Raw genomic sequence first — 27,976 nt, forward strand, 5'->3', positions numbered from 1 at the left:
ATAAATGACACATCTGCACAGGTTTTGCCAAAATTTCTTGGTTTGAAAACAATGCCCAAAAAACTGTTTCTGAATATTCATCACAGAAAGAGCAGTTTGTGTTTTTTTCTAACACCAAAATTTCCACTGCTGCTGTTATAGATTATAATTTACAGTCTTTAATGTACATTTTTATATCATAATATACAGTCTTTAATGCACATTTTTGGATTATAATTTACAGTCTTTAATGCACATTTTATATTATAATTTACAATCTTTAATGCACATTTTAAGATTATAATTTACAGTCTTTAATGCACATTTTTATATTATATTTACAATCTTTAATGCATATTTTTAGATTATGATTTACAGTCTTTAATGCACATTTTTGCATATTTTTAGATTATAATTTACAGTCTTTAATGCACATTTTTGCACATTTTTAGATTATAATTTACAGTCTTTAATGCACATTTTTGCACATTTTTAGATTATAATTTACAGTCTTTAATGCACATTTTTAGATTATGATTTACAGTTTGTAATGCACATTTTTTTGTAATATGTACATATTGTAATATGTACATATCTGTCACTGTAAATATAAATCCTACTCACTGTACCTACAGTATATAGACATCTCCACATGTACATACTGTACATAATCATCTAGTTCATGTATATCCATCCGGTATTTATCTCTTTGCAGTAATTGGATTGTTACAACTTCCAAACAATTTTATTTTTTACTTTATTTTTACCTTTTATTATTGTATTCTTTTATTATGTTATGTCTATTCTGTGTAAGTACATTATGAGAGCTGCATTAAACCAGAGTTTTGGAGTCCATGTATGTATATACTTGGCAAAATAAACCTAAATAAAGCAAGGTAATTTCTGAGTTTATGAATAATTTTGAAGAACTCAAAGAGTCTCCAGTGACACGTTGCAGATTTTGACGATTGTGTATATTCACCTCTTTCAATACTACTGTCTATATACATACATGGTTATGTATGACACTTAAATTAAACAAATAACAATACCGTCCACTGATTTACTGCATCTTTTCATATTCCAGCTTGTAAAAGTTTGAAAAAAAAAGTTGGTCTACATGCATAAACTAATTACACCGGGTTGAAGGTGCTGAAAGTGACGGCTTCAGTATAACAAAGAAAGAGGGAGGAGAACTGTCTGTAAATGTGGAGAAATGGGCTTGTTGGGACAGAGGAGGAGTTACTGGTACACATCTGTATAAGATTAGTTGCCATGGTAGCGTCCATTCAGCCACTGCCTGAGTTTGCAGGAAATTGCTGTAAGATGCGTTTACACAGACAGAAAGCAATGCACTCCATTTAACCCTTTGTATACACGGTGTCCAAATGCACTGTAGATACAGTAGACCAGTAGGAGCAGAGAGGGGAGCTCTTCCTCAAAGAATAACACAGACAGAAAAGTAGAACATCCATTGTTTACAGCAAGGACCCCTTACAAGACAGAGAATAATTTGACATACCTGGTAGCCTTTTTTTTTTACATGTTTTTATGACAGTGTTTAAAATAATAAACAATTCGTCAGATTAGAATGTGATCTATGACCTATTTTTAGATTTAAACATTTTAATATTATTCGTTGAACTTGAAATACTAATATTATAATAATATTATTATTTGTTGAAAGATTTTATATCTGGCAGAGTGCCACGGACCGCAGGATGTGATAGAAAGGTCCAGAACAGTTACTAAACGGACCTTTTGGTGAGATTGTTTGTTTCCACAGTTGATAATGAGTTGAAATATGCATCCTGTCTTCGTATGTACTGAGACTAAATGGGTGTTTACACGTCCAGTGTGGTATACAAAGCCAATACAGTGTGGAATATAAAAGTTTTGCCAAATAAATAAACAATCAATCATCAGTTGAAATCTCTGAAAAGGCTTTTTTTTGTCAAACAAATATGATTTAATGAATGATGAGCGAGACATTTAAACCTATGAGAAACCTGCACGTTGGGGCCTCCAAATATCAGCCAGGTGTAACTTTAATTTTTAATTTACTTTGATAAAAAAAAACACCTCCCACATAATCTGTGCATTCAATTCCATTATCTTGTGAACATAGATTTTATTTTATGTTTTTGTGACCTGTGAATTTTTCCCAGGTCTTTTTTTTTTTTACTTTCAGTGATGTTTGATTGCCATAAATTATATTTAATTGTTGTTGTGGACACTTGTATATTGTAATATAGTTCATCTCAATATTATACCACACTTTCTCCATATATTATATATGTTTATGTAAACCTTTGATGATGAGTTGTCCAACAAAATGATGCTACAGGATACATGGAAACAGACCCACAGTTTTAATTTGATCTGTTCGTCAATCAAAGGAAACGGAAACCTGACAGAGGCTGACAAATCCTCTGGACATCATTAAAAAAAGCTCTCATTAAAAATGAATCAGTAGGATCCACGTAGACGGAGAGAGAGGATCAATGAGTGCTGCTGAAAAAAAAAGCATGCTCAGCAAATCCTCCATGTTCTCTCTTTACAGCTCTCCTTCCTGTTCCTCCCATTTGTCTCTATTCCTGTGAGGTTTTCATCTCTCAATCCCACCCTGTCCTGTCCAGCTCCGTCCTTCCTGTCTTCATCCTGTTTCCTCGCCTCCTCCTCCTCCTCCTCCTTCACTCCTCTTCCTGCCTCCCTGTCCTGTGAAAATTCACAGCCAGAGTCATAAACGTCACTGTTGACGCAGACACACACACTGAATGAGAAGTAATATTCACTAATCGGCTTCATTGTCAGAATAACTGTGGTTGAGAGAACAGTGTCAGAGGGATATTATTATCACTAGTTTCTCTCAAAACTAAGAACCCCATTAATTCCGTCACCTCTTGACGCCAATGTTTGCTTATTTCATGCGTCAGAGGTTTAGTTTTGACTTTATCAAAGAGTATTAATCCAGAGTTTCTAGAGTAAACCAGAGAATATGCACCACAATATTAAAGGTCCAGTGTGTAGGAAGCAGAAATGTAATATAATATTCATAACTATGTTTTCATTGGTGTATTAGGGCTGTTGCAATGAAGGAATTTCCTGTGCGGTGATAATGATTGGCACAAAAGCACGATATGTGGTGGTATTAATGCAACTTTTTATTATTTATCCTAGTGTTAGTGCTATAAATAAGCTTTATTTTTAGGCTATTATTAAGTATATTGTTGCTTTTTAAATGATCGACAGTTTTATAACTAATTAAATACTTGGTTATTGTTAAATGCAGAACACAGAAGGGCGACGAGGCGAAGCGTTCTTTTCAGCTGCACTTTGGTTGTGTCTGGTTGCTATGATACGGAATATCAAAATGTCGGCACCAGGCAGAGTACTTGCACTTGTAGCCTATATGTAGGATGTGAGGTCGGTCATTGTGGAGTTTTACCCAAAATTGAACATTTTTCAACTCTCGACGACCAGAAAAAAAACACAGAACGTGCAGCGCTCAGCGCAGAATAGACGCTAAACACCTCGTCACCCTGCTGCCGTTTGTAGCAAAGTGCAAAATGCGGCGCTCCCATTGCAAAGAATTCAAAAAGGAAAAAACATCCCATGCAGTTGGCTTGTCAATATCCCGGTTATTGCGACAGCCCTACCTGAAACTAAGAATCATTGTGTTTTCATTAGCTTAGAATGAGCCCTTCATATCGGTCGTGTCTAAAAGGTAACCCCTAAGTTGTGAAAATGTGCAAAAACTCTTGTGAGACTCGCAGCCCTACGATGACCTATCCTAACCTCAAATGGTTAAGGTTAGGATAGGTCGTAGGATAGCCCTAGGACCTAACCTAACCTTAACCATTCGAGGTCAATGACAGCAGGCTACCTCCGGGTCTGAAAAGTGAAGCCAACGCTGAAGTGCCTTAAACCTGCATTCTTTCTAACAGCCAGCAGGGGGCGACTCCTCGGGTTGTATAGAAGTCTGTGAGCAAATGAGCCTACTTCTCTCTTGATTTATTCCCTCAGTAAACATTGTAAACATGAGTTTATGGTCTCAATCACTAGTTTCAAGTCTTCTTCAATACAGCATGATGTTCATTTAGTAAATTATGGTCCCATTTAGAGTCAGATAGACCATAAAGCAGGGGATGCTTTAGGGCGAGGCTACCTTGTGATTGACAGGTCGCTTGTCCGGTCTGGGAGTTGTCCGTGTTTTCAACTTACAAAAATGATTTGGTCGCCTAAAAATGTCTTATTCATTCGGTTGTACTTAGCTCCACCCTCTCGTGTCACTTCTGGTTCCAAAAAAACAAGATGGTGACGGCCAAAATGCAGAACTCGAGGCTTCAAAACCGTAGTCATGGATGTATAAAGAGAACTGGATACAGCGTTGGAGGCTCTCGTTCAGTCCTATGAGAGTTGTAAAGTTATAAAGTAACCGGATCATCCGGCGATCTTCCTCATCCATTAGGCCCGTAGATCAGGCGCAGTAGCTTTTCCTTTAACTCCGCCTCCCAGCCCTCGCTCCAGCTTCGGTCTGGTTCTCATTCACATGAACGGATGAAGGGAAATAACTCTGGATTCAGCTGTTCACAAACAGCATGTTACAACCTTTAGGACCTAATGATTTAAATAAGCACTATTAAAGTGTTCATACTGGGAAGTTGATTTATCCAGTATTTACCTAAAAAAAAATGATCCTCCGAGTTACAGACGTCTCTTTCCCAATGTAAGTCTACGGGAAAAAGTATTTTTGGGCCCAATGGCATCACATGACGGACACGGACGTTGTAGTACCGCTGTTTGACCTCAACGAAAATTTGCTTCACAGCCCGGCGCTCTTCCTCAATGCTTGGTGTACCTAGCGCCACCCTCTCGTGTCACTTCTGGTTCCAAAGAACAAGATGGCGATGGCCAAAATGCGGAAGTTGTGGCTTCGAAACCGTAGCCCACAAACCAACGGGTTACATCACTGTGACTACATCCACCTCTTATATAGTCTATGGCTATAACTCAGGTATCATCCCTTACATAAGGGACAGTGTGACATGATGACACACAGGTCAAGTCTCAAAAGTCAAACTTGCTTCAAAGCATTTTACTATCTTTAGGATGCAGACAGCCTCGATCCTCAGACCTTTAGTTCAGATAAGAAAAACTCCCGCAACAAACCCTTAGATGGATATGTGAAACAACGTTCAGGTATTTTTTAGAAACTTCTAAAAACAGTCGGTTATTATTTTCCACTTGCTTTATCTCTACTGCTCATCTCCTGTCCAGCTCAGCTGACTGCAGATCTGCCTCAGTGGAAAGTTTGAGTCATTTTTTTTAAAACATGGTGCATTTCGCAGTAAAAATCTCCTCCGCTGGAACAAAACAAAGTCTGAAATGAAGAGATGCATAACAAAAGAAAAGTGGCTGAGAGTCAACAAGCAGGAGGAAACAGTCAGACTATAAATAGACAACCTGACCCATTCCTTAATGATGCCTTCAAGTGCTCCTCGTAAGGGTGACCTACTTTCATCTTTGGAAGTCACAAATACAACCGGCTGCTGCTGCTTAATGCATTCAGTGGAGAGTAACGAGAACAGGTTGTTTTATAAGAAGCTACCGGTCGGCTCGCTGTTGTTTTCTTTCACACGAAGCTGGAAGGACGAGTTGAACACGTCATGATGATAATTGATAGTGAATGATGACTACTGAAAACCACAACAAACATCAGGCTGTGTGTCATCAAGCTGCAGCACAATTATACAACCACTCTAACCACCCGTCTACACACACACACACACACACACACACACACACACACACTGTCTCTTATACCTCTAAAATACTGCTGAAATCCATGAAAACATTTAACCCTGTTAAACTGTACACATTTAAAATAGAGAGCTACTCACAACTAGTGTCAAATCCTTGTATGTGTCAGAACATTTGGCCAATCTACTGCTGCTAATCCGTTAAAAACATGTTAATTCATCAGACTCTGTTAAAGATCCATTCCGCGGATTTTTGCATGTTTTCGTCCATTTACAAAACGTAATTTTTTCACAGGCAACCTGTTTTCTATTGTGTTTTAAAGGGACTGTTTGTAACTTTTTAAGCGTATAAATGTACCGGGTCGCGCTCACATGCACGCTCGCGTGTGGCCTGTGTCTTTGCTCCTCTGCCTACTTGCCTTCACTCACACAGTGCGCGTTCTTGCTGTCTCGCTCCACCTCTAGACATGAATGCACGCTCACTCCACACTGCAGGAGACTTCGTAGCTCTGATAATATCTAGTGAATGTTCAGTGGACGTTTGTGCAGAAATAACTGCTGCAGCTCCTCCAGACCAACAGAGGTTTCCCGTGTCTTGTGAAGTGACGGGGCTCCGCAGAGAGAAACGTTATCGTCTCCGACCGGGTGCCAGTGTCTCCCTCCGGGCGCAGTCGGGAGGCGATAACGTTTCTCTTCCTGCTTCAGCCCCGGCACCGACCCGCTTTTGCTGAAGCAGGAAAGGCCAACACTAGGATCAGCAGTGATTCATGGAGAGACCTTGGTCTGGTCAGCTAACATTACTGCCAAGCAGCTGAAATATAGAGTGATATTGTGCTTTCAGTTGACGTGTGTCGCCTCACTGTGTTGAGAGATGCTCGTTCATGTCTATGTAGAGCGAGCACAAGCGTGAGCCCGACGCTGACTTTCGTTGACTTAACGGCCACAGGTGTCGCTGTTAACAAGCATTTCTGAAAGATACAAATAGTCCCTTTAAAAAAGCGGAGTCTTGTGATTGGTTCACTCACTCGCTCCACGTGAAAGCGTCTTCCGTCAGACGGACGTAACCCTTTACGTGCTGCTGGTCCCTGCAATGTTACTGCTTTCATTCACAACACAGCCGTACCGCCATTCTACCTGAAATGTTCTAAGTCTTGAGGTGGCGGTACAGAGTTCCCTGAATATCGATCCCTTCTCCCGTTCGCACATGAGCCCACGCAGGAAATGTTCCTGAACTGCAGGTGTGAAAGGGACTACTGTCACACTAACATCATGGTGATTAAAACTAACACTCACCACCTGAACGTCGACCAAAAGAACAACAAAAGAACACATGTAAAGTCAGCGTAAGACTTTATTGGACAACAAAAGAATCTAAAACAAAAAACAGCTCTGGTGCAAAACTGAATAACGGTTCTGCTGCACATACAGTAAGTATCATAAACATGTGTTTTCCACAGAGCTCATTTTCTGCAATAATCCAAAAGCCAATGGAAAAACCGATCTAGTGAACCAGGGTGATGCTGACTTCCTGGTTGGCCTACAGTAATAGGTCATCTCTGAACCTCTCTATTATTACAGAAATACATCCAAAAATCTACAAAATGATCAGCGAAAAAGAAGGGATTTGTAGTTAAGGAGCTAGAACGGTTAACACAGCGCCTACCAGCATACTGTAGTAATACCAGAAGAGCCAGAAGCTGTTAATGAAACAGATAATCGTTATACTATTGTATAATGTTAATTGTAGCAACAGTCTCCAAGCTTTCTGCCTGTAAGTCATATTTTGGCGACCAGGTTTATTTCCCCGTCCTACCAACCAGTGTTTATACTACACAGAGAAATACTGTAGGTCATGAGCGAGGCAGCAGGCCCCACCCTCCGCTCTGCACACACACACACACACTCCACCACCCATTTGGCCTCGGGCAGAGTAAGTATAATCACACATAACACTGTCACCATAGCGACCAGTCGAGTGAAGTCATGTTTGGTTGTTTTCTTTGCTTAAGAACCGCTCGGCTTATAGGAGGACTACTCGTAACAACGTGCAAAACCGGGCTGTGATTTAGTCTGATTTAAAACTCGCAGCTCAAACAGGTAACGACAGTTTAACAGTTTATATCTCACAAGTTCTCCTTTAATGCCAAATATGATGAGTGTGATATGAAGGGTTGAGCAGATATTCTCACTTATATAATTTAAGGTTAGATTAAAGCTCAAGTATATATTTAGTATTTCTGATTAGGTATTTAAAAATGCAATTAACCCTCTGACACCCACAATAGAGCCGTTCTAGTCTTCTTTAGGGGGTCCAGGGGGTCTTTAGGGGGAGATAGCAGGTCAACAGTAGATGTCACATAGAAGTGGTGAACATCATCTGAAAGCTGGAACCTGGAGATTAATTTGAGATGCAGCTCAGCACTGTGTGTCGTTGTTCTAGCCATAAATCAGAAATAAACATGAATTTAAAATGAATTGTAAAAGTGTATAAGGGTTTAGAACATTATGATAGTAGTATATGATGGTCATCCCCATGCTCTATTATGTCTCATAAATTGTTGCAGCAATTTTTGGGTTGATACCATTTGTTACACAGACTTTTGTGCTAAATTTCATAATTTTGCATCTATCGAGAATTGATAAAAATGATCAATAATCCCTCCTAAATACCACATTAAGACACCAAGACCTTGAGGAACACCATAGAAAAAGCCATGCTGTGATTTGGGATCAAAATTTTTTTCACAATTTGGAGATTTCTGCAAGAATTGCTGCACTTCTGTTGTGTAAACTGCTCAGAAACCCCCTTATTGTCAATCTAGCTAGGAAAGCCATCCATCCTCTGAATGCTCTAGGTCTCTAGTCTGATCCATCCATCCTCCGAATGCTCTAGGTCTCTAGTCTGATCCATCCATCCTCTGAATGCTCTAGGTCTCTAGTTTGATCCATCCATCCTCTGAATGCTCTAGGTCTCTAGTCTGATCCATCCATCCTCTGAATGCTCTAGGTCTCTAGTCTGATCCATCCATCCTCTGAATGCTCTAAGTCTCTAGTCTGATCCATCCATCCTCTGAATGCTCTAGGTCTCTAGTTTGATCCATCCATCCTCTGAATGCTCTAGGTCTCTAGTCTGATCCATCCATCCTCTGAATGCTCTAGGTCTCTAGTCTGATCCATCCATCCTCTGAATGCTCTAAGTCTCTAGTCTGATCCATCCATCCTCCGAATGCTCTAGGTCTCTAGTCTGATCCATCCATCCTCTGAATGCTCTAGGTCTCTAGTCTGATCCATCCATCCTCTGAATGCTCTAGGTCTCTAGTCTGATCCATCCATCCTCTGAATGCTCTAAGTCTCTAGTTTGTGGCTGTAAAGTTTCATGAGGCTGTGATTATCCTAGAGGTCACCACAAGGTTATTTTATACGGTGAGGTCAATGAAATGTCTCCTATGGGGACTAACATCATCACACATGAATACAGTTGGCCTCATTGGATCCACCAGAGTCTCAGCTTTACAGTGAGACCCAATTTATGTGATTCAAGACTGTTTAGGGACCCCAGGATGCAGAAGTATTCAGATAAACCATTTTAGAATAGGAGAAAATATCAAGGGACCCCTTTCAAAATGGCCATGCCAGTTTTTCCCCGCCAAAATGTAGCCCAACTTTGGAGCGTTATTCAGCTTCCCAACATTGTAGCATGACAAACCAATGGGTTCCTTATGTTTTCTAGTTTCATATGATATCTTTAGCTTCACTCTAGCCCTAAAACTGAATCTGCTAGAGCCTCTGAAAGACAGTAAAGTCAGTTGGGATCACGGGTCTCAGGGGTTTAAGGGTAAAACATCCAACTGGAATCTCATTTTAAAAGGTGTTTTATATTTTATAACATTTTTAAGATGCTCATCAAAACATTTCTGTGCAGCAGATCACCTTCTTTGTGTGTTATTTTTTTAAACTCCACCGTCTGCAGCCCGCCACTGTCAAACCCATTGTAACCTCTCCGTTTAACTGCGGTCACTGCAGACATTTGGTATCCATTATAGTGTTAGTGTTTCTGATGCCACGCTCACGTCATGTGGGAAGGAGAAGTAGTGATGATGATGATGGGAAAGGTTTCCATGGTTACAGCTCGCATGTTTTTACAGCATCTGACAATGCGGGGCAGTGATTATCAGCGCCACTGATAACAAGTGTAATTTGCACTCTGAAAGAATAGTTATGCAGCGCTGAGTTACAGCTCTATATGACAGGCGGAGTTTAGTCGTGTGGGTGTCGAAAAGGGTTCATGATCAGAAGCAGTATCATTTTAGCTGCCTTATATTATGTCATTTGGCTGATTTAAGTCTGCTGTGTTTGTTATTTCCACAAAAGTTTTTTTTACCACAAAGTCAGATATTTCAGAAAATGTCTAATTCACACCTCTATTGTCCTGATGGGTGTTTGTTTTTTAGGCCTACAAGTAAAAAGAAATACAGATGTGGCCACTTCCAGACTTCCATATGTTGCAACACTCACTCACTTTGCTTGCTGTCCTTTTGCTATTTTACCCTATCAGGAGCTATAATCCCATAATAATAATAATTTATAATATAATTTATTATATCCACAACTGTGAAATACTGATTTAACAGTACAATCATTTAGTGCAATAATTCTGCAGTGCAATAATCTGGTTTACTCCGGCATTAACACTGCATTTATTTATACAGTACATTTAAACTAATATTCTTATTTTACATCTTGCATATTTATAAATGCATGCATTTATATTATTTGCATAGATCCTATTGCTCAGCATTATTATTTACACTGCTGTTATATAATAATAACTGTTATTATTATATACTGATGTATATATGTATATGTATATATAAAACAACAGTGCAAATAATAATGATGAGCAATAGGATTTATGCAAATAATATAAATGCATGCATTTATAAATATATATGTATATTAATGTGCTAAAAAAATAAGAATAAGAATTTAAAAAAGCAAATAAATCAAAGTTAGGTTTAGATCAGTGTGCAAAAATGAAAGAATGTGCAAAACCAATAGTGCAATTGTGTCTATTCTATATTAAATGTGGTCATTATTTATTGTGTTTAAAATATATAAAAGAAAAGTTTGTCTGACTGCTAAATCTGCCCTCTTATGTCTGGTAGTCAATCTATAATCTTTTACATTTCAAACAGCCCTTGAACGCCTCATCATGGTGCTCGCGCCTGACAGCCGCCTGCCGTTTGACCTCAGCGCGCGGCTGCCTGGTAACCTCATTCACGCCGGTGACAACTCCATATATGGTGACGCGATGACGCCATCAGCGCTGTGTCCGCCGGGGCTGCGGCTGCGCGTTCACGTCATGGCTTTTCCACTGTGCGCGTCCCCACGGGGAGTTTTACTACCGGAAGGACCATATATGGAAGCTGAGAGTGCGAGTGAGTGACGTAGTGTGTGTGAGAGAGTTAGAGCAGAAACTCCCCAGAAACATATCAGAGACACGTTTCTTTCTCCCACGTAAATTCCTCGAACTGCTGCTGGTTGGATTTTTTTTTTTTTTTTACCAGAATGTAAACAGACTGACATGATGTCACTAAACACGCTTCTTCTTTCTTTATCTACTTGAATACTTTCCACTACAACAGCTAATCTAAACACACTTCCTTAGTGTTGTGAAGTTTATTCTAAGACAGAAATACGACTTTATTGTTATAATCTGTCATATTAAACTTGCTTTTATAACATAACATGGTTTATCCTAAAGAAACACCACCTTATGTATAATAAAAACATAATTTTACCTATATATAATTATAATAACCTTATTATTACCCAAGCAAATTTTCCCATTGGGGCAATAAAGTATATATCATCTTATTTTGTAGAATAATTATTATTTAAGACAGTTTATTCATACAATATATTACAGGACTTCTTCTTGTAGATACTATTTGATTGTTTTAGTTGTTTTGCTAATAAACTTCATCAGAATCAGAATCAGAATCAGAATGGTGTTTATTGCCAGGTGTAAGAGGTATACACTAGGAATTTTCTTTGGCATTTTTGGTGCGAGACAAACAGTATAATATAATAACAAAAGAATGGATAAAAACAAAAGAATAGATAAAAGAATAGATAAAAACGTTAGAATAAAATAATAAAAATGTACAATTTACAAATTACAATTCATGTGTTTAATTGTAATACTTTTATCTCCTGTTATAAAATTAGAAATACTTTATTGATCCCAGGGGGGGAAATTGGGAGTTGCTCTTATATATAAGCATTAAGAAATATAAAGGAGTATGTAAAATGTAAATTATGTACATAAATGATACAATATATAACACAATATATGTACTGTTAAGCGTCTTTGAGTTTTTGAAAAGCGCTATATAGGTGTAATTTATTATTATTATTATTATGTAGAGTAATATAAGTAAATAATAAAAAAATAAGAAATATGTGTAAGACATCTGTTAAAAAAAATGTTTAATCCCAATAACAACAAAACAAAACATCATCTTGTTTAGAAGGAAGCTAATAAATAAATTAAAAATAATTAAAATATATACATAGAGTTTGATAATATATAAATAATACAGATTAATAAAAAATTACAAAAATATTAAAATATAGAATAAAACCGGCAGAATACCTTTTTGTTATATATATATATATATATATATATATATATATAAATCATTTAATCCCAATATCAAGATATATAGAGTTTGATATAAATAAATATATACAGATATATAAAAATATAATAAAAAAATAAAAAATATAGAGTAAAACCTTTGAGGATTGATTTCCCTGAATTAGATTTGAATCTGATGAGCAGCAGTAGAGATAAGTGACTTCCAGCAGGAACAGAAACTAAATAATAAAAGAGATCAACTGTGAGAAAACCGGTAGACGGAACAGATAGTGCGTGTGTGTGTGTGTGCGCGCCGCAGCTCCAGCAGGTGTGGGCGGAGCCTGTTTGTCGCTCTACTGAGGAATGAAGTCCGCGTTACGTCAAAGAGGAAATAAAACGCCGCCCTGCTGCTGGAGCGCTCTCATTTCTCTCGGTACTGCCAACCGGCGAGCAGCTGAAGTCTGAAGTCTGAGAAAAGACAGATTCAAACTTAAACTACTAACTCAGATAGACAGATAAACAACAAAAAAGCTCGTCTGCTTTGTTGAACCTTTTGGTGAAAGTGCCAAAAACAACATAAAGAGAACAATGAGTGCCACGACCGCTATGGAAGTGAACGCCGAAGCCAGACGGATCCTGGCGGTGTCGATAAGCAAGCTGTACGCCTCCAGGACGCAGAGAGGCGGGCTGAGACTCCACCGGAGCCTGCTGCTCTCTCTGGTCATGAGGTCTGCCCGGGATATCTACCACTCCTCCCGGGAGAGCGAGCTGCTGAGCGGCGCGGAGGAGCCGACAACAGAGGAGATGATGGACACGAGCTCGAGCGCGGCGGGAAAACCAACCGTGCTCGAGCCTCAGCCGTTGAACTCCGCCGAGGAGCCGGACAGTGACAGTGATGGTGATGGTGACTGTGAGGATGACGGAGAGATCACAGAGGACAAAGAGAACATGAGCCCGGCGGCGAGGCAGTCCAGGAAGCGCCGCGGCAAGGCGTCGGCGGCGCCTGACTTCCTCCCGAGCAAGAGGGCGAGGCTGGAGCCCGGAGAGGAGCGGTATGCGGCGGCGCTGAGCAGCTGTCGAGCCGCGGTCGGAGCCGGAGACTCGCTCAGCACTTTGTCTCTAAACCGCGTCATACCTGCCTTCTGAACAAAATGGAGGGAGAGAGAAATAAGCCTCCAATGGGACTTTGGAAGAGTGATTCTGAACTAAAAAGGGCGGCTGGTTTGACCCCCCCTTTTTGACCTACATCGGCGTGGTCCCGGGACCTGACAGAGGGATTTACCGGGACCAGGGTGCGAGCTCTCCGGTCGATCTGCCGGGCTTTGTGTTGAGAAGCCCCGCAAACAGAGACGGAGACGGAGAATGAACTGAAGCCGAAGCGGGCCCTGAAGGCAGCTTTACGCGCAAGGGCCGCCGGGAAAAGTTTGAGAAAGAAGAAGCAGAAACCTGAAGGAGGAACTCTGGTTGCACTCTGGTTTCTCGGTGGTGATTCACCTTCGGTAGAAAATGAGTCCTAACAAGTGACTGTCGCTGACTCAAAGCGTGTGTGAATCAGCAGAGAAAGAGACATGAGTCAGTCAACGGCTCACCACAAACACACACACACACTTAAGGGAAGTTCCTGCCTTTTTAAAGGTCCCATATCGTGCTCGTTTTCAAGTTCATACTTGCATTTTGGGTTTCTACTAGAACATGTTTTCATGTTAAAAAAAACACTATTTTCCTCATACTGTCTGCCTGAATATACCTGTATTCACCCTCTGTCTGAAACGCTCTGTTTCAGTGCGGAATTTCAACGGAATTGCGTTACTAGTCAACAGTTTGGGTCCATGTTTACTTCCTGTCAGCTTGATGTCATTCACATCATGCAACCAGGAAATAAACTGGGACACATTCAGAATGTTTACCTTTAAAAACCGTGTAATGGGTCTAAATATTGTATATTTGTGACATCACAAATGGACAGAAATCTGAAAACTGCTTGTTTCAAACGCACAATTTCCGAATATGGGCTGTGTGTGTTTCTCCGTATATTGAGCTCAGTATTTATATAGCACTTAAATCTGCTTTATAATGTAGAAGACCTGAAAATCTCACTTTTCACAATATGGGACCTTTAAACCGGAACATGAGACTGTAACACTGAAAGAGGAAGGACTCGCTGTCACACACATTCACACACTCAACTGCTGCTGTGGACTTTGATCAGTCAATACTACTGCTATGAGGGGACTTTCCTGTGTTCACATGGTGCTTTGAGAAAAAAAACAAAAAAACCCAGGCTGTCCACGTGGTGTCGGAAGCCTACAAACTTTGGTGTTTTTTTATGTCACTGAAATGACGTGAAAAAAAAATAACATTACCTCACATTCCAAGCTGCTTTTTTTTTTACCTTGAATTAATGGTGTGAAATATTTGTAATAAACATGTTGAAAAGGTACTCGGTTGTCCTGCTCTCTTTGTTGTTGAAGGTTTAGAGCTGCCTCATTAACACACTTGAACCTCTCACATCTTATTTCCAAATTAAAGGGCTATTGGTCTATATTAGGCCTCGGCTCACCGGGTCAATCCTTTTATAAGAGGGAGGATGTTGGTACAACCCAGCGCCAGTCTGGCTTGCCGCCACTAATCTCATGCTTACTGTGAGAGGCGCACACACACACACACACATTCATACAAACACACACACACACACAACCACACACGGTGGGGTCGTACCATTTCCTGTGGATTATGACAGAATTGTGAATCACATCCTTCCTTCCCAACATGACCTGACCGTGATTCAGAGCGGGGATAATAAAAGAGTTACGCAACTGCAGCTGGGGGCCAAACGCAGGTAGTGTTTATACCCCGAGGGCCTCTTCTTCTTCATCATCATCATCATCACTACCACCGCCACCAGAAGCAGCTGCTTCCTGCCAGGTGACTGACAAACTACACCCTGAAACTCTGCGATGTTGATCCGGTTGTTCTGGTTGCTCAGGTTTTCATGTTATTGTTAAGATTCCAGTCATCGGCATCACAACCACCACCATCCTCCTCCTCCTCACTTCTTATGTCCCACATCTGAGTCAAGAAGAGGAAGAATAAGAGGAGAAAAACAATGATGGGGAAATGATGCGAACAAGATGATAAAGAACTGAGGAATGATGATGATTTCATTTCTGAATGAAACACTTTCTTTATTCTCCCTGTAAAGGATAACTGCAGCTTTGTTACAACGTGCGTCTCATTTAATGGTTTCTGTCAGTAATAATAAACATTGTTTTCGTCAAACGAACAGCTGGGATGTGGGAAGACGGCGACCTTGGAACAACAAAAGTCTGGCAACGAGATCAGACAGACAGGTTGTAAACAAGTTTGTTTACACATAACAATAAAACAGAAATGACACGGTGACTGGAGACTTGCAAAAAAATGACTTGTGAGCATCTCTGGGTTTGAGAGGCTCCACGATATGATATCATCACGATATTTAAGTCGCGATACTTGTAATATGCTGAGTATTGTGATAAGATATATTGCCATTAGGGCCGTCAATCGATTAAAATAGTAATCACGATTAATCAAATTTTTTAATCTGTCCTAAATGTGCCTTAAAGGGAGATTTGTCAAGTATTTAATACTCTTATCAACATGGGAGTGGGTAAATATGCCGCTTTATGCAAATGTATGTATATATTTATTATTGGAAATCAATGAACAACACAAAACAATGACAGATATTGATCCAGAAACCCTCACAGGTACTGCATTTAGCGTAAAACAATATGCTCAAATCATAACATGGCAAACTGCAGCCCAACAGGCAACAACAGCTGTCAGTGTGCTGACTTGACTATGACTTGCCCCAAACTGCATGTGATTATCATAAAGTGGGCATGTCTGTAAAGGGGAGACTCGTGGGTACCCTTAGAACCATTTACATTCACATATCTGGAGGTCAGAGGTCAAAGGACCCCTTTGAAAATGGACATGACAGTTTTTCCTCGCCAAAATCTAGCGTAAGTTTGGAGCGTTAATTAACCTCCTTCACTACCAGCTAGTATGACATGGTTGGTACCGATGGATTCATCAGGTTTTACAGAGTCATATGATACCAGTATCTTCACTTTATCTTTAAAACTGAGCCCGCTACAACCTAAAAATCGCAAGTTGCGTTAATACGTTAAAGACATTAGTGGCGTTAAAACAAATTTGCATTAACGCGTTATTATCGTGTTCACTTTGACAGCCCTGATTACAATATATTGCAATTTATTACCTTTTTTCACTACAAATTATGCAGTTTGTCAACATCTGTTTTATGGAATAAGATACAGGTTTCACTCCGTTCATCTCAGAGTTTTCATTCACATATCTGGAGGTCAGAGGTCAAGGGACCCCTTTGAAAATGGCTGTGCCAGTTTTTCCTCACCAAAATTTAGTGCCAGTTTGGAGCGTTATTTAGCATTCTTTCTGACAAACTAATGACATGGTTGGTACTAATGGATTCATCAGGTTTTCTAGTTTCATATGATGCCAGTATCTTCACTCTAACTTTAAAACTGAGCACGCTATAACCTCTGGAACAGAGGGATGTGTTAAATAACAGTAGATTATAATCTGTCATCAGCTGGATACCCAGTGTAATTATACAATACGGTTGTACTCTGACTGTTATTGAAAAATAGGTTAAACGGTTATTATTGCATGTCTAATAATGTGATTTCCTGTTACCCTGAGTAACGTCTATATCCATTTTTAGGAGCAAACCAGTTATTTACTTTAAAAGAAAGGTTTCATTGTGAGTTTCTCTCTCTGCCAGGCAGTGAGGAATCAATGGGCCATCAGATATGAGGAGAAAGGCAGTTTGATCCGGTTATATTCATGATCATTTAAATGAATATGAACATCTAATAAACGTAACTACAGAGTAGATTCTTGTCTTTCATATCATTTTGATCACTTTTACAAAAGACTGCTCTGTCGTGAAAATATGCAATGCACAAGTATTCAGAGAGGTGGATGTTAAGGGGTTAACTAAACAGTCATCATCACCTCTTCCTCTTGCCCACCCGGAGTGATGATGATGATGAGGAAGAGAATGTGTTGTTGATGATGACAACACAGAGGAGGAATGAGAGAAGAGGAGTGATAATGATTATAGGAATAGAAGTATGTAATCATCATGCTTCTCATCATCAGCCTTGAGAACTTAATTCTTTACCTTGGTAATAGTAATCCCTAAACTCAAGGTCCACTTACGAGTCAACACGGACAGGAAGTCCTACAAAAAGCTACGGATGACATCATAACAACCGCTGATCTTGTCAACAGAACGTCTCCATGGCAACAGAGCAAACGCTGTCGGCTGATAAGGCTGTGTGATACGGTTGACACCAACTGGAAAAAGTGAAGTGAATGGACTCACAGTTGTTTTGTTAAATCAGCCATCATGCTTTTAAACTAAAGGAGAATAAAGATGTCTTTGAGGTCAAAGCTACGAAACTTTGAGAACTCTCTCTCTTTTTGGACTTGAGGTCTGTGGACACTTTAAACTGTTTAGATTTGTCTTTATTCAGTTGAATTCATTTTTATTTTGAAACTCTGTTGTGGGCTGAAGTGCCTTAAACCTGCATTCTCTCTACCAGCCAGCAGGGGGCGACTCCTCTGGTTGTATAGAAGTCTATGAGAAAATGAGCTTCTACTTCTCACTTGATTTATTACCTCAGTAAACATTGTAAACATGAGTTTATGGTCTCAATCTCTAGTTTCAAGTCTTTTTCAATACAGCATGATGTTCATTTAGTAAATGATGGTCCCAGTTAGAGGCAGATAGAGACTGACTCTAAATTGTTTTGACAATCACAAGTGTGCCTTCAGTTGCAAAAGGTTGAGAACCCCTGAGATAGACCATAAAGCAGGGGATGCTTTAGGGCGGGGCTACCTTGTGATTGACAGGTCGCTACCACGGTTTTGTCCGGTCTCGGAGTTGTCCGTGTTTACATCTTAGAACTTTAACCCTTTAACAGTGTGTTTTCAGTTCATTAAAATTAATTATAACCTTTGACGGCCAAAGACCAAGATGGCAACGATTTACTTATATGGTCCCTCTTTGTTATCATTTTTGCTGCATTATTTTCATTGTCGATTAGTCTGCACTTAATTTTGTCTTGTAATAAAATACTAATTAAAAAAAATAATAAAATAAACAAATAAATAAAAAATGATCTGCACTTAATTTTCCGATCAATCAGTTTCATTAATCTGTCAAAGAACATTGAAAAAAAATGCTTATCACAACTTCCCGGAGCCAGAGATGATGTCTTTAAATGTCTTGTTTTGTCCGACCAAGAATCTAAAAATCAAAGATAATATTCAATATACAAAGATATGTGACAAAGACGGGCAGCAAATCCTCTCATTTAAGAAGCTGGAATCAGAGTACATTTTTTTTTTACACAATGTTTTCATCATCATCAAAAATAAGAAACGTTTGGGGAAAAGTCAGAAAAAATACAACAACAATATAAAAACAATATATTTCTTCTTCTTATCCTCATGCCTCAAATGATCTGAGGACCCACCAGATGTTTCTATGGGGGGATTGAACCACTGACGTAAAACGCATCCTGTTTTTGTTGATGTTGTTTTCATATATCAGAGGATCAGCAGCTGCTTTGTCACACTGTGCGTGTTAATATCCTCACAGCATATGAACGTACACATAAACCCCCACATGAGAGTTTTATCACAGCGACCCTGATCGGCCTATATCACTGGCTTATCATGAAGAAATCTGGGTCACATGGGGGGCTTTCATTTTTAAATCATATATACTGTAAATCCTCTTAAAGCAGCAATAATTATTCAGCTAGAGAAGATTCCAGGCTGTAAAACTGTTTATCATTTAAAGTCACGCAGTGTCCTTTAAAAAAAAAAAAAGCACCATAATTGGTTTTACCAACAAAGATAATGCCAATTATATATGCAAATGAGTTTAGTGAAATGACATGTCATTATGAACGAGGGTCTCGGAGGGACAGATGGAATGAGGTAAAGGAAACTGAGGGGGGAAGATGAGGAGCGAAGGAAGAGCTGAGTAAGGATCAATGATGGCAACGGGCTGTAAACATGTTATGATGGATCTGAAGTACTGTCCTTTTTAATTTAGGGCTGTCAAAGTTAACGCGATAATAACGCAAAATCTTTTTAACGCCACTAATTTCTTTAACGAATTAATCAGTCGATCTTTCAGAGGTTGTAGCGGGCTCAGTTTTAAAGCTAGAGTGAAGATACTGGTATCATATGAAACTATAAACCTGATGAATCCATCAGTACCAATGGATGTATGTCATTAGCTCGTCAGAATGAACGCTAAATAACGCTCCAAAGTTAAGCTAAATTTTGGCGAGGAAAAACTGGCATGGCCATTTTCAAAGGGGTCCCTTGACCTCTGACTGCCAGATATGTGAATGAAAACTCTGAGATGAACGGAGTGAAACCTGTATCTTATTCCATAAACCAGATGTTGACAAACTGCATAATTTGTAGTGAAAAAAGGTAATAAATTGCAATATATTGTAATCAGGGCTGTCAAAGTTAATGCGATGATAACTACTACTAGAGCCAATATACTGGCGTCATATGAAACTACAAAACCTAAGGAATGTATTGGTACCAACCGCGTCATACTAGCTTGTCATGAAGGAGGCTAAATAACACTCCACATTTTGTGAGGAAAACCTGTCATGGCCATTTTCAAAGGGGTCACTTGACCTCTGACCTCCAGATATGTGAAACAATGGGTTCTATGGGTACCCACGAGTCTCCCCTGAAAAAGGTCTGAAAAAAGTCTGAAAATTGTCCAAAAAATGTCCAAAAAAAGTCTAAAAAATATTTTTCAAAAAGTCTGAAAAAAAGTCTAAAAAAGTCTGAAAAAGTCTGAAAAATGTCCTAAAAAAGTCTGAAAAATATTTTTTAAAAGTCTGAAAAAAAGTCTAAAAAAGTCTGAAAATTGTCCAAAAAATGTCCAAAAAAAGTCTAAAAGATATTTTTCAAAAAGTCTGAAAAAAGTCTAAAAAAGGCTTAAAAATGTCCGAAAAAAGTCTGAAAAATATTTTTAAAAAACGTCTGAAAAACGTCTGAAAATTGTCCAAAAAATGTCCAAAAAAAGTCTAAAAAAATATTTTTCAAAAAGTCTGAAAAAAAGCCTAAAAAAGTCTGAAAAATATTTTTTTAAAAAGTCTAAAAAATATCTGAAAAAAGTCCCTTGACCTCTGACCTCCAGATGTGTGAATGTAAATGGGTTCTCTGGGTACCCACGAGTCTCCCCTTTACAGACATTATTTATGATAATCACATGCAGTTTGGGGCAAGTCATAGTCAAGTCAGCACACTGACACACTGACAGCTGTTGTTGCCTGTTGGGCTGCAGTTTGCCATGTTATGATTTGAGCATATAGTTTTATGCTAAATGCAGTACCTGTGAGGGTTTCTGGATCAATATCTGTCATTGTTTTGTGTTGTTAATTGATTTACAATAATTAATATATACATATATTTGCATAAAGCAGCATATTTATCCACTCCAATGATGATAAGAGTATTACATACTTGATAAATCTCCCTTTAAGGTACATTTTGAACAGATACAAAATGTGCGATTGACGGCCATAGTTTAAACTACGCCCCATTTTGTCTTCCAGCCTCTGATGTGTCACATTAACGCTCCACATGATTCGGATCGATCACATCTAACCGCTCAGATCAGAGATTCAGAGCTGCAGCTGCGGCTTGTGTTTGTCTGAGAGCTGCAAGTTCTCCACAGTCTGGTACATAATGTTCCACGCAGCCACTTCAAAAAGAGTACAACATGTCCTTGGAAGGCACGTGCTCAAATCAAACAGCACTACAAACATATTCTTAAGAGATACTCATTCTGGCTCAAATGTCCTACATGCTTAATAGATCGGGGGTTAATGGTGTTATTATTTTGTCCATCAATTTGCAGGCTTGTGCTATTAATGTCGTACTGAACGGGGCTTTAATGGAGCCAGACGTGCAAATCTTCCTTTCAAGGAAACTGATGGTGTGATTGTTTTGTTCCTTTCATTTCACCGGGGTTTTAGCTTAATAAAGAAACGCGGCTGCTCTGATGTATCCTCTCATACAGAAGAAGAAGAAGCAGTTTCTACAGCGAGTAAACTGGACACGATCTGAAGGAGCATTGATTCTCTGTTCTTGGGCTGCTGGTGACGGTGATGCTTTACAGTTATTACTGATGTATAATATGTATGTTATTGTCATTGTACTATCTAACGTATGTGTAAATGCTTGTAGTTCTGTTGGCCATTAAACTGTCAACAACACTAAAACCCTGTCTACACCTATACAGATTTAAAAACGGATATTTCCCTCTACGTTTTGGCCTCTCGTCCACACGCAGTGACGGCTAAAAACCAAGATGGCTACGACCAAATACCAAGATGGCGATGGCGACGACCAAAAACCAAGATAGCTACGACAAAATATCAAGATGGCTGCGACCAAATACCAAGATGGCGATGGCGACGGCGACGACCAAATATCAAGATGGCTACAACCAAATACCAAGATGGTGATGGCGACGACTAAATACCAAGATGGCGACGGCCAAAAACCAAGATAGCTACGACAAAATATCAAGATGGCGATGGCCAAATACCAAGATGGCCAGACCAAACATTTGGTGCCCTGGTGAGTATTTCCATCAGATTGGGTCCAGATCAACTACAGTGTACAGAATGTGCTCATAGTAACGAAGGCTTTAACAGTTGTTGGACATCAATGGAGCTCTATGGCTCAGAGGAATAACATAATACTTAACAGTAAGATCAGTTCATTGTTGGTGTTTGATAGGATATAATTAATATATAGAACATCCTTATCCTTTAAAGTGGAGTGGAATAAAAACAATATTCCTCCAACATTTCCTTCTCCAAAAACATATTTTCTATGAAAAAAATGAATGCCGCTGCAACAGCGGCTGAGTGAATAGTAAGACAGGTTTTCAGTGATGGACGGATCCTGCCCTGTTATGGTCGTATAAATATATGTATGTGTGGCAGCCTGATTAAGATGCAGAGTGCAGAGGCCAGACAATCACAGTGACGTGGAGCTCTAACAGCTCAGAGCTAAAAAAAGAACAGCGCAGGAAATGTCTTCACACAGGATGCATGCATGCATCGACCGGCACGCTCCCGCCTGTGATGGAGGCAGATATAGACTGGGCGACCAATCAGAGCGAGGCAGTCGTGTGCAGATGTGCGGGGGCTAATACAGGGTCTTTGATCATATACGTCACAACGTATCCCTCCATCATGATGACTGTGGTTTGATTACATGTACTGGAAATTATCACTGCGTTACATGAAACTGGATCAATCCTCTGAGAGCCACAATAGACCCGTTTTAGTCTTCTTTAGGGGGGTCCAGGGGGTCTTTAGGGGGAGATAGCAGGTCAACAGTAGATGTCACATAGAAGTGGTGTACATCATCTGAAAGCTGAGAACCTGGAGATTAATTTGAGATGCAGCTCAGCACTGTGTGTCAACTTGTTCTAGACATAAATCAGAAATAAACATGAATTCATTGAAATAAATTGTGAAAGTGTATAAGGGTTTAGAACATGATGATATAAGAATATGATGGTCATTCCCATGCTCTATTATGTCTCATAAATTGTTGCAGCAATTTTTGGGTTGATATCATTTGTTACAGAGATTTAGTGCTAAATTTAACCATTTTTTTTACCACTGGAGAATTGATAAAAATGATCAATAATCTCTCCAAAATACCAGATTAAGACACCAAGACCTTGAGGAACACTGTAGAAAAAGACATGCTGTGATTTGGGATCAAAAACTTTTGACATTTCGAGATAAACTGCTCAGAAACCCCCTTATTGTCAATCTAGCTAGGAAAGCCATCCATCCTCTGAATGGATGGATGGATCAGACTAGAGACCTAGAGCATTCAGAGGATGGATGGATCAAACTAGAGACCTAGAGCATTCAGAGGATGGATGGATCAGACTAGAGACCTAGAGCATTCAGAGGATGGATGGATCAGACTAGAGACCTAGAGCATTCAGAGGATGGATGGATCAAACTAGAGACCTAGAGCATTCAGAGGATGGATGGATCAGACTAGAGACCTAGAGCATTCAGAGGATGGATGGATCAGACTAGAGACCTAGAGCATTCAGAGGATGGATGGATCAGACTAGAGACCTAGAGCATTCAGAGGATGGATGGATCAAACTAGAGACCTAGAGCATTCAGAGGATGGATGGATCAGACTAGAGACCTAGAGCATTCAGAGGATGGATGGATCAAACTAGAGACCTAGAGCATTCAGAGGATGGATGGATCAGACTAGAGACCTAGAGCATTCAGAGGATGGATGGCTTTCCTAGCTAGATTGACAATAAGGGGTTTCTGAGCAGTTTACACAACACAAGTGCTGCAATTCTTGCAGAAATCTCCAAATTGTCAAAAGTTTTTGATCCCAAATCACAGCATGGCTTTTTCTCTGGTGTTCCTCCAGGTCTTGGTGTCTTAATGTGGGATTTAGGAGGGATTATTGATAATTTTTTATCAATTCTCTAGTGGTAAAAAATGGTTAAATTTAGCACCAAATCTGTGTAACAAATGGTATCAACACAAAAATTGCTTATGAGACATAATGGAGCATGGGGATGGACATCATATACTTCTATCATCATGTTCTAAACCCTTAGTATACACTTTCACAAGTTATTTGAATTAACTTGACTAATGACTAGAACTAGTTGTTACACAGTGCTGAGCAGCATCTCAAATTAATCTCCAGGTTTCCAGCTTTCAGATGATGTACACCACTCCTATGTGACGTCTACTGTTGACCTATCTCCCCCTAAAGAAGACTAAAACGGCTCTATTGTGGCTCTCAGAGGGTTAACGTGCAGAAAGATCAGAATCAATACGAGCCTCCAACGACCACATTGATGTTTCTGAGAGCAGGACGTCATGCTCGGCTGTAATTCGGTTAGTAAGAGGCTCGTCTGTTTGTCTGGAAATGAAGAGGAAGTAGTTATGTGTTGTTTCTCTCTCTCTCTGTGTGTGTGTGTGTGTGTGTGTGTGTGTGTGTGAGATCATTTGATGATCACATGTCAAGAGGCTGTGATCACATGACCTCACGCCTCTCACAGCAGCGCCGACTGTGAGTGAGACGTTTCATCACAGCAGAGGACGAAATATGAATGTGAGTAAGAATGTGTGTGCACGTTTGTGTGTGTGTGTGTGTGTGTGTGTGTGTGTGTGTGTATGTGTGTGTGTGTGTGTGTCTGGCAGCAGCAGCAGCAGAACTGGCAGAGACAGGAAGTGATGCGTTGATGCCGGCGGGCAACAGAATGTGTAGGAGGAGACTATTTTAAGACTCAGCTGCAGGAGGACAGAGTGAACCAATACATCTGGCCTTGTATGACTGTGACTGAGTGTGTGAGTGTGAGTGTGAGTGTGAGTGTGAGTGTGAGTGTGAGTGTGAGTGTGAGTGTGAGTGTGAGTGTGTGTGAGTGTGAGTGTGAGTGTGTGTGTGTGTGTGTGTGTGTGTGATGATGATGCAGTAGGCAGGCTAATGGCCAGAGGTGATGCTTTTAGTGGTTTTAAATGTCCCTAATGTCCACAGATAATTGCATCTCTTCACAAAAAGAATCAAATTAGGACATAATTCTTCTTGTGTTTTCAGCCTCTTTAGGTGTCAGTCGAACGCCAGAGTGTACATGAGGAGGTGGAAGACAGACAGACAGACAGACAGACAGAGAGGAGGAGGAGGAGGAGGAGGAAGGACAGATGTGAGGAGAGGAAGGAAGGCGTTCAAAGAGAGGAAGGAGAAGAGGAGGGATGTCAATAAAACGTGACTACACAGGGAGGAGGGGGGAAGTGTAGGACACAGCAAAAGGTTGTCTCTGTGTGTCTTCCACAGCCCTTATCGGTGACGTAGCGTCAGACGTAGACGGAGAGGAGGAGGAGGAGGAAGAGGAAGAGGGAGGCACTCTGAGGACGCTCAGTGAAGAGGCGTTTGATTTCAACACGTTTTAAATTGTTAAGTAGAAGAGAGAGAAGCAGCCTGGTGTGTTTTATCTCACCTGCGATGAGTCGGACGCCTCGGAGGGTTTTTAAAGGAACAAATGAAGATCGGTTTCATTCACTGCTGCTCACGTCCATTCAGACAGATGAACTAAAGGACAGAGACAAGAGACACGTTTAGTAGATTTCCTCATTCCTTAGATTAAAAAACATCAACAAAGTGACCACATCTCATCCTGATGAAAGAAATGAAGCATCCCTCGGGTTGTTCGGATGTTTGAAATTCCTTTACATTCAAAATCAGGAAATTATGACAATAAGACAACAATATAAAACGTTTAAATACGCTCAATTAAAAAGCAGCCAACATTATTTTTAAAGAGTGACTTCTAGTCGTTATAATGGTGAACAAGAGTGTGAACACTACTGCTGTTAAATTCATGTCAGATAATGTCGGCGTATTCAGGCCCATCGTAGGTAAAAATAATAATTACGGAGCCGCGGAATAAGATTAAAGTCGTCAATTTATGAGAAAAAAATGGGGATATTGTCTGAGATTAAAGTGGAGAATCAAGGAAAAAGAAATACAAATTTGCGAGATTATAAAGTCGTAAATTTAATACAAAAAAAACGTGGATATTGTCTGAGATTAAAATGGAAAATTTACAGGAAAAAAAATACAAATTTGCCAGATTATAAAATTATAAATTTTAAATTAATTTGTAAATTAAACACTTAAATGTGTATTTTGGTAACAAATGTTTTTGCCTGCGGTGTCTCGCCTATAAAAAGTTACAGTAACTTCCTGTCCTGTAGATTATATATCTGTCAGGGATGCACCGATACCGGATCAGATATCGGGCCGATACTGACTCAAATAACTGGATCGGATATCGGTGACAATGGATCTGATCTATTCAACTCAACTCTATTTACTATATATACTATATACATTATATACTGGAATTTTAGTTCCTGTTTAAATTTTGACCCATTTTTTGCTGCATTAAAAATAAAAAGATTTATTATTTATTTTAATTTTGAAGATTTTTTACCAAGTTGCTGATGTATGATTTATTAATTTTAATAATACATTTTAAAAAATGGATAAATTAAATAAAAAATATGTATTTATTTGTTACATTTTGTTTTATAAAGTTAAGAAAACAATGTTAAAATCAAGCCTGATGTCGCCAAAAGACCAGTGACTTCCACACAGCGAGGCATACAGCTTATTAATTGAACACTTGGTATCGGCCAATAACCAAAACCCAGGTATCGGGATCGGGACTTAAAAAGTGGGATATTATTTGATTGACTGTTTTATACCGTATTTAACTGCTGACTCCTCTTAACGGACCGGAAGCAGCTGCTTCCCTACTGAAAGCCATTTCCGGTATCCGGCCATGGCCATGCTGACAACAGGCCTCACCTGGCTCTCTTCAGGACACACTGGCTTTTTTCGTGGCTCAAAAACTGACATAAACAGAAAGGTTTGGTCTCATTTTGAACCGGAGTTTCTGCAGATTAATTTCATACCTGATATGTTGATAATCCAGTAAAATTAGACGCGATACAAGATGAATAAATAATGAATAAATCCCCGGTTTTGTTTATCTTCGCTGCCATCTTGACTGTACGGCAGCAGGGAGGGACAACTGAGTGATTATTATTCTCACCTGGGGCCTCATGTATAAACGGTGCGTATGTACTAAAATGTTGCGTACGCTGTGTTTCACGCTCACGCCGGGATGTATAAAAATCAACGTGACGTGAGAATGTGCGGACCGTGCCGCAAACTCTAGACCAGTCGTGAGAATGTGCGGGCCGTCTTCCAAACTCTGTCATCTGGCAGTGTCAAACTACAAAGTCCTGAAACTCCCTAAATGTGTAAAAATATTTTTTCCACTCACCTTACTGAGCTTTATTTATGATGTGGAATCAAAAAAAACAACCCACATATTTCTTAACTAGTTTGCGCATAAAGTTTAACATCAGAGAGGCACAACAAAAACACATTTAAACTAATTTCCCAGAGATGGCATGACTTAACCACCGTGCCAAAAACAAAATCGCGTGCTGCACAATGTGGCAAACCTCCGTGGTGAGCCTGTGTCCCCTGGAGCTACAGATGGATGAACCGGACCCTGGCACACCTAACAATGAGCCAAATGCAGCAGCTATAAGGCGCCGTTTAGATGAGATACACAGCATGTAAAGCAGCGAGGTGAGTTGAGACACACGTTTATTTTTAACAAGGTCTTTTAATATATGACTTATCCCACCATCATTCATTCTTTTTAATTCGTTGCATATATATATATTATCCTTCATTGTATTGACAATCTCTCTCTGTGACTCCAGCACAGCGTATAGTATATTTGAGGACGCGGCCAGACCGGCGCCTCTCAGCAGTCGAGGCACGAGGCGCAGCTGATCGTGCGCCTTCGGAAGCCTTCGGGAACCTTCGGGAGCGCACGGTCAGCTGCTGTGGAGAC

The 27,976-nt window shown here is 39.7% G+C and overlaps 2 protein-coding genes and 1 long non-coding RNA gene across 4 annotated transcripts in view; 2 read left to right on the top strand and 1 right to left on the bottom strand.

Moving 5' to 3' along the window:
* nacc1b (nucleus accumbens associated 1, BEN and BTB (POZ) domain containing b) overlaps positions 1–27,976 on the top strand; it is a 303,884-nt gene that overhangs the window by 61,750 nt on the left and 214,158 nt on the right. The gene's annotated exons all lie outside the window — the stretch shown is intronic.
* LOC141765080 (uncharacterized) lies at positions 1,925–27,155 on the bottom strand. Its single transcript, XR_012593376.1, has 3 exons — positions 27,018–27,155; positions 25,538–25,629; positions 1,925–2,697 (listed from the first exon to the last, which is right to left on the bottom strand). It is a non-coding gene; the product is annotated as an uncharacterized LOC141765080 (long non-coding RNA).
* Positions 12,792–14,824, top strand: ier2b (immediate early response 2b). Its single transcript, XM_074630940.1, has one exon. It carries the CDS (start codon positions 12,973–12,975, stop codon positions 13,528–13,530), a length of 558 nt encoding a protein of 185 aa, XP_074487041.1. The 5' UTR covers positions 12,792–12,972; the 3' UTR covers positions 13,531–14,824.

Source organism: Sebastes fasciatus, chromosome 3 (genome assembly GCF_043250625.1).
Source record: "Sebastes fasciatus isolate fSebFas1 chromosome 3, fSebFas1.pri, whole genome shotgun sequence".
Lineage (NCBI taxonomy): Eukaryota > Metazoa > Chordata > Actinopteri > Perciformes > Sebastidae > Sebastes > Sebastes fasciatus.

Coding starts and splice junctions, on each gene's coding strand:
- ier2b (XM_074630940.1), top strand. CDS start 12,973: ATGAGTGCCACGACCGCTATGGAAGTGAACGCCGAAGCCAGACGGATC.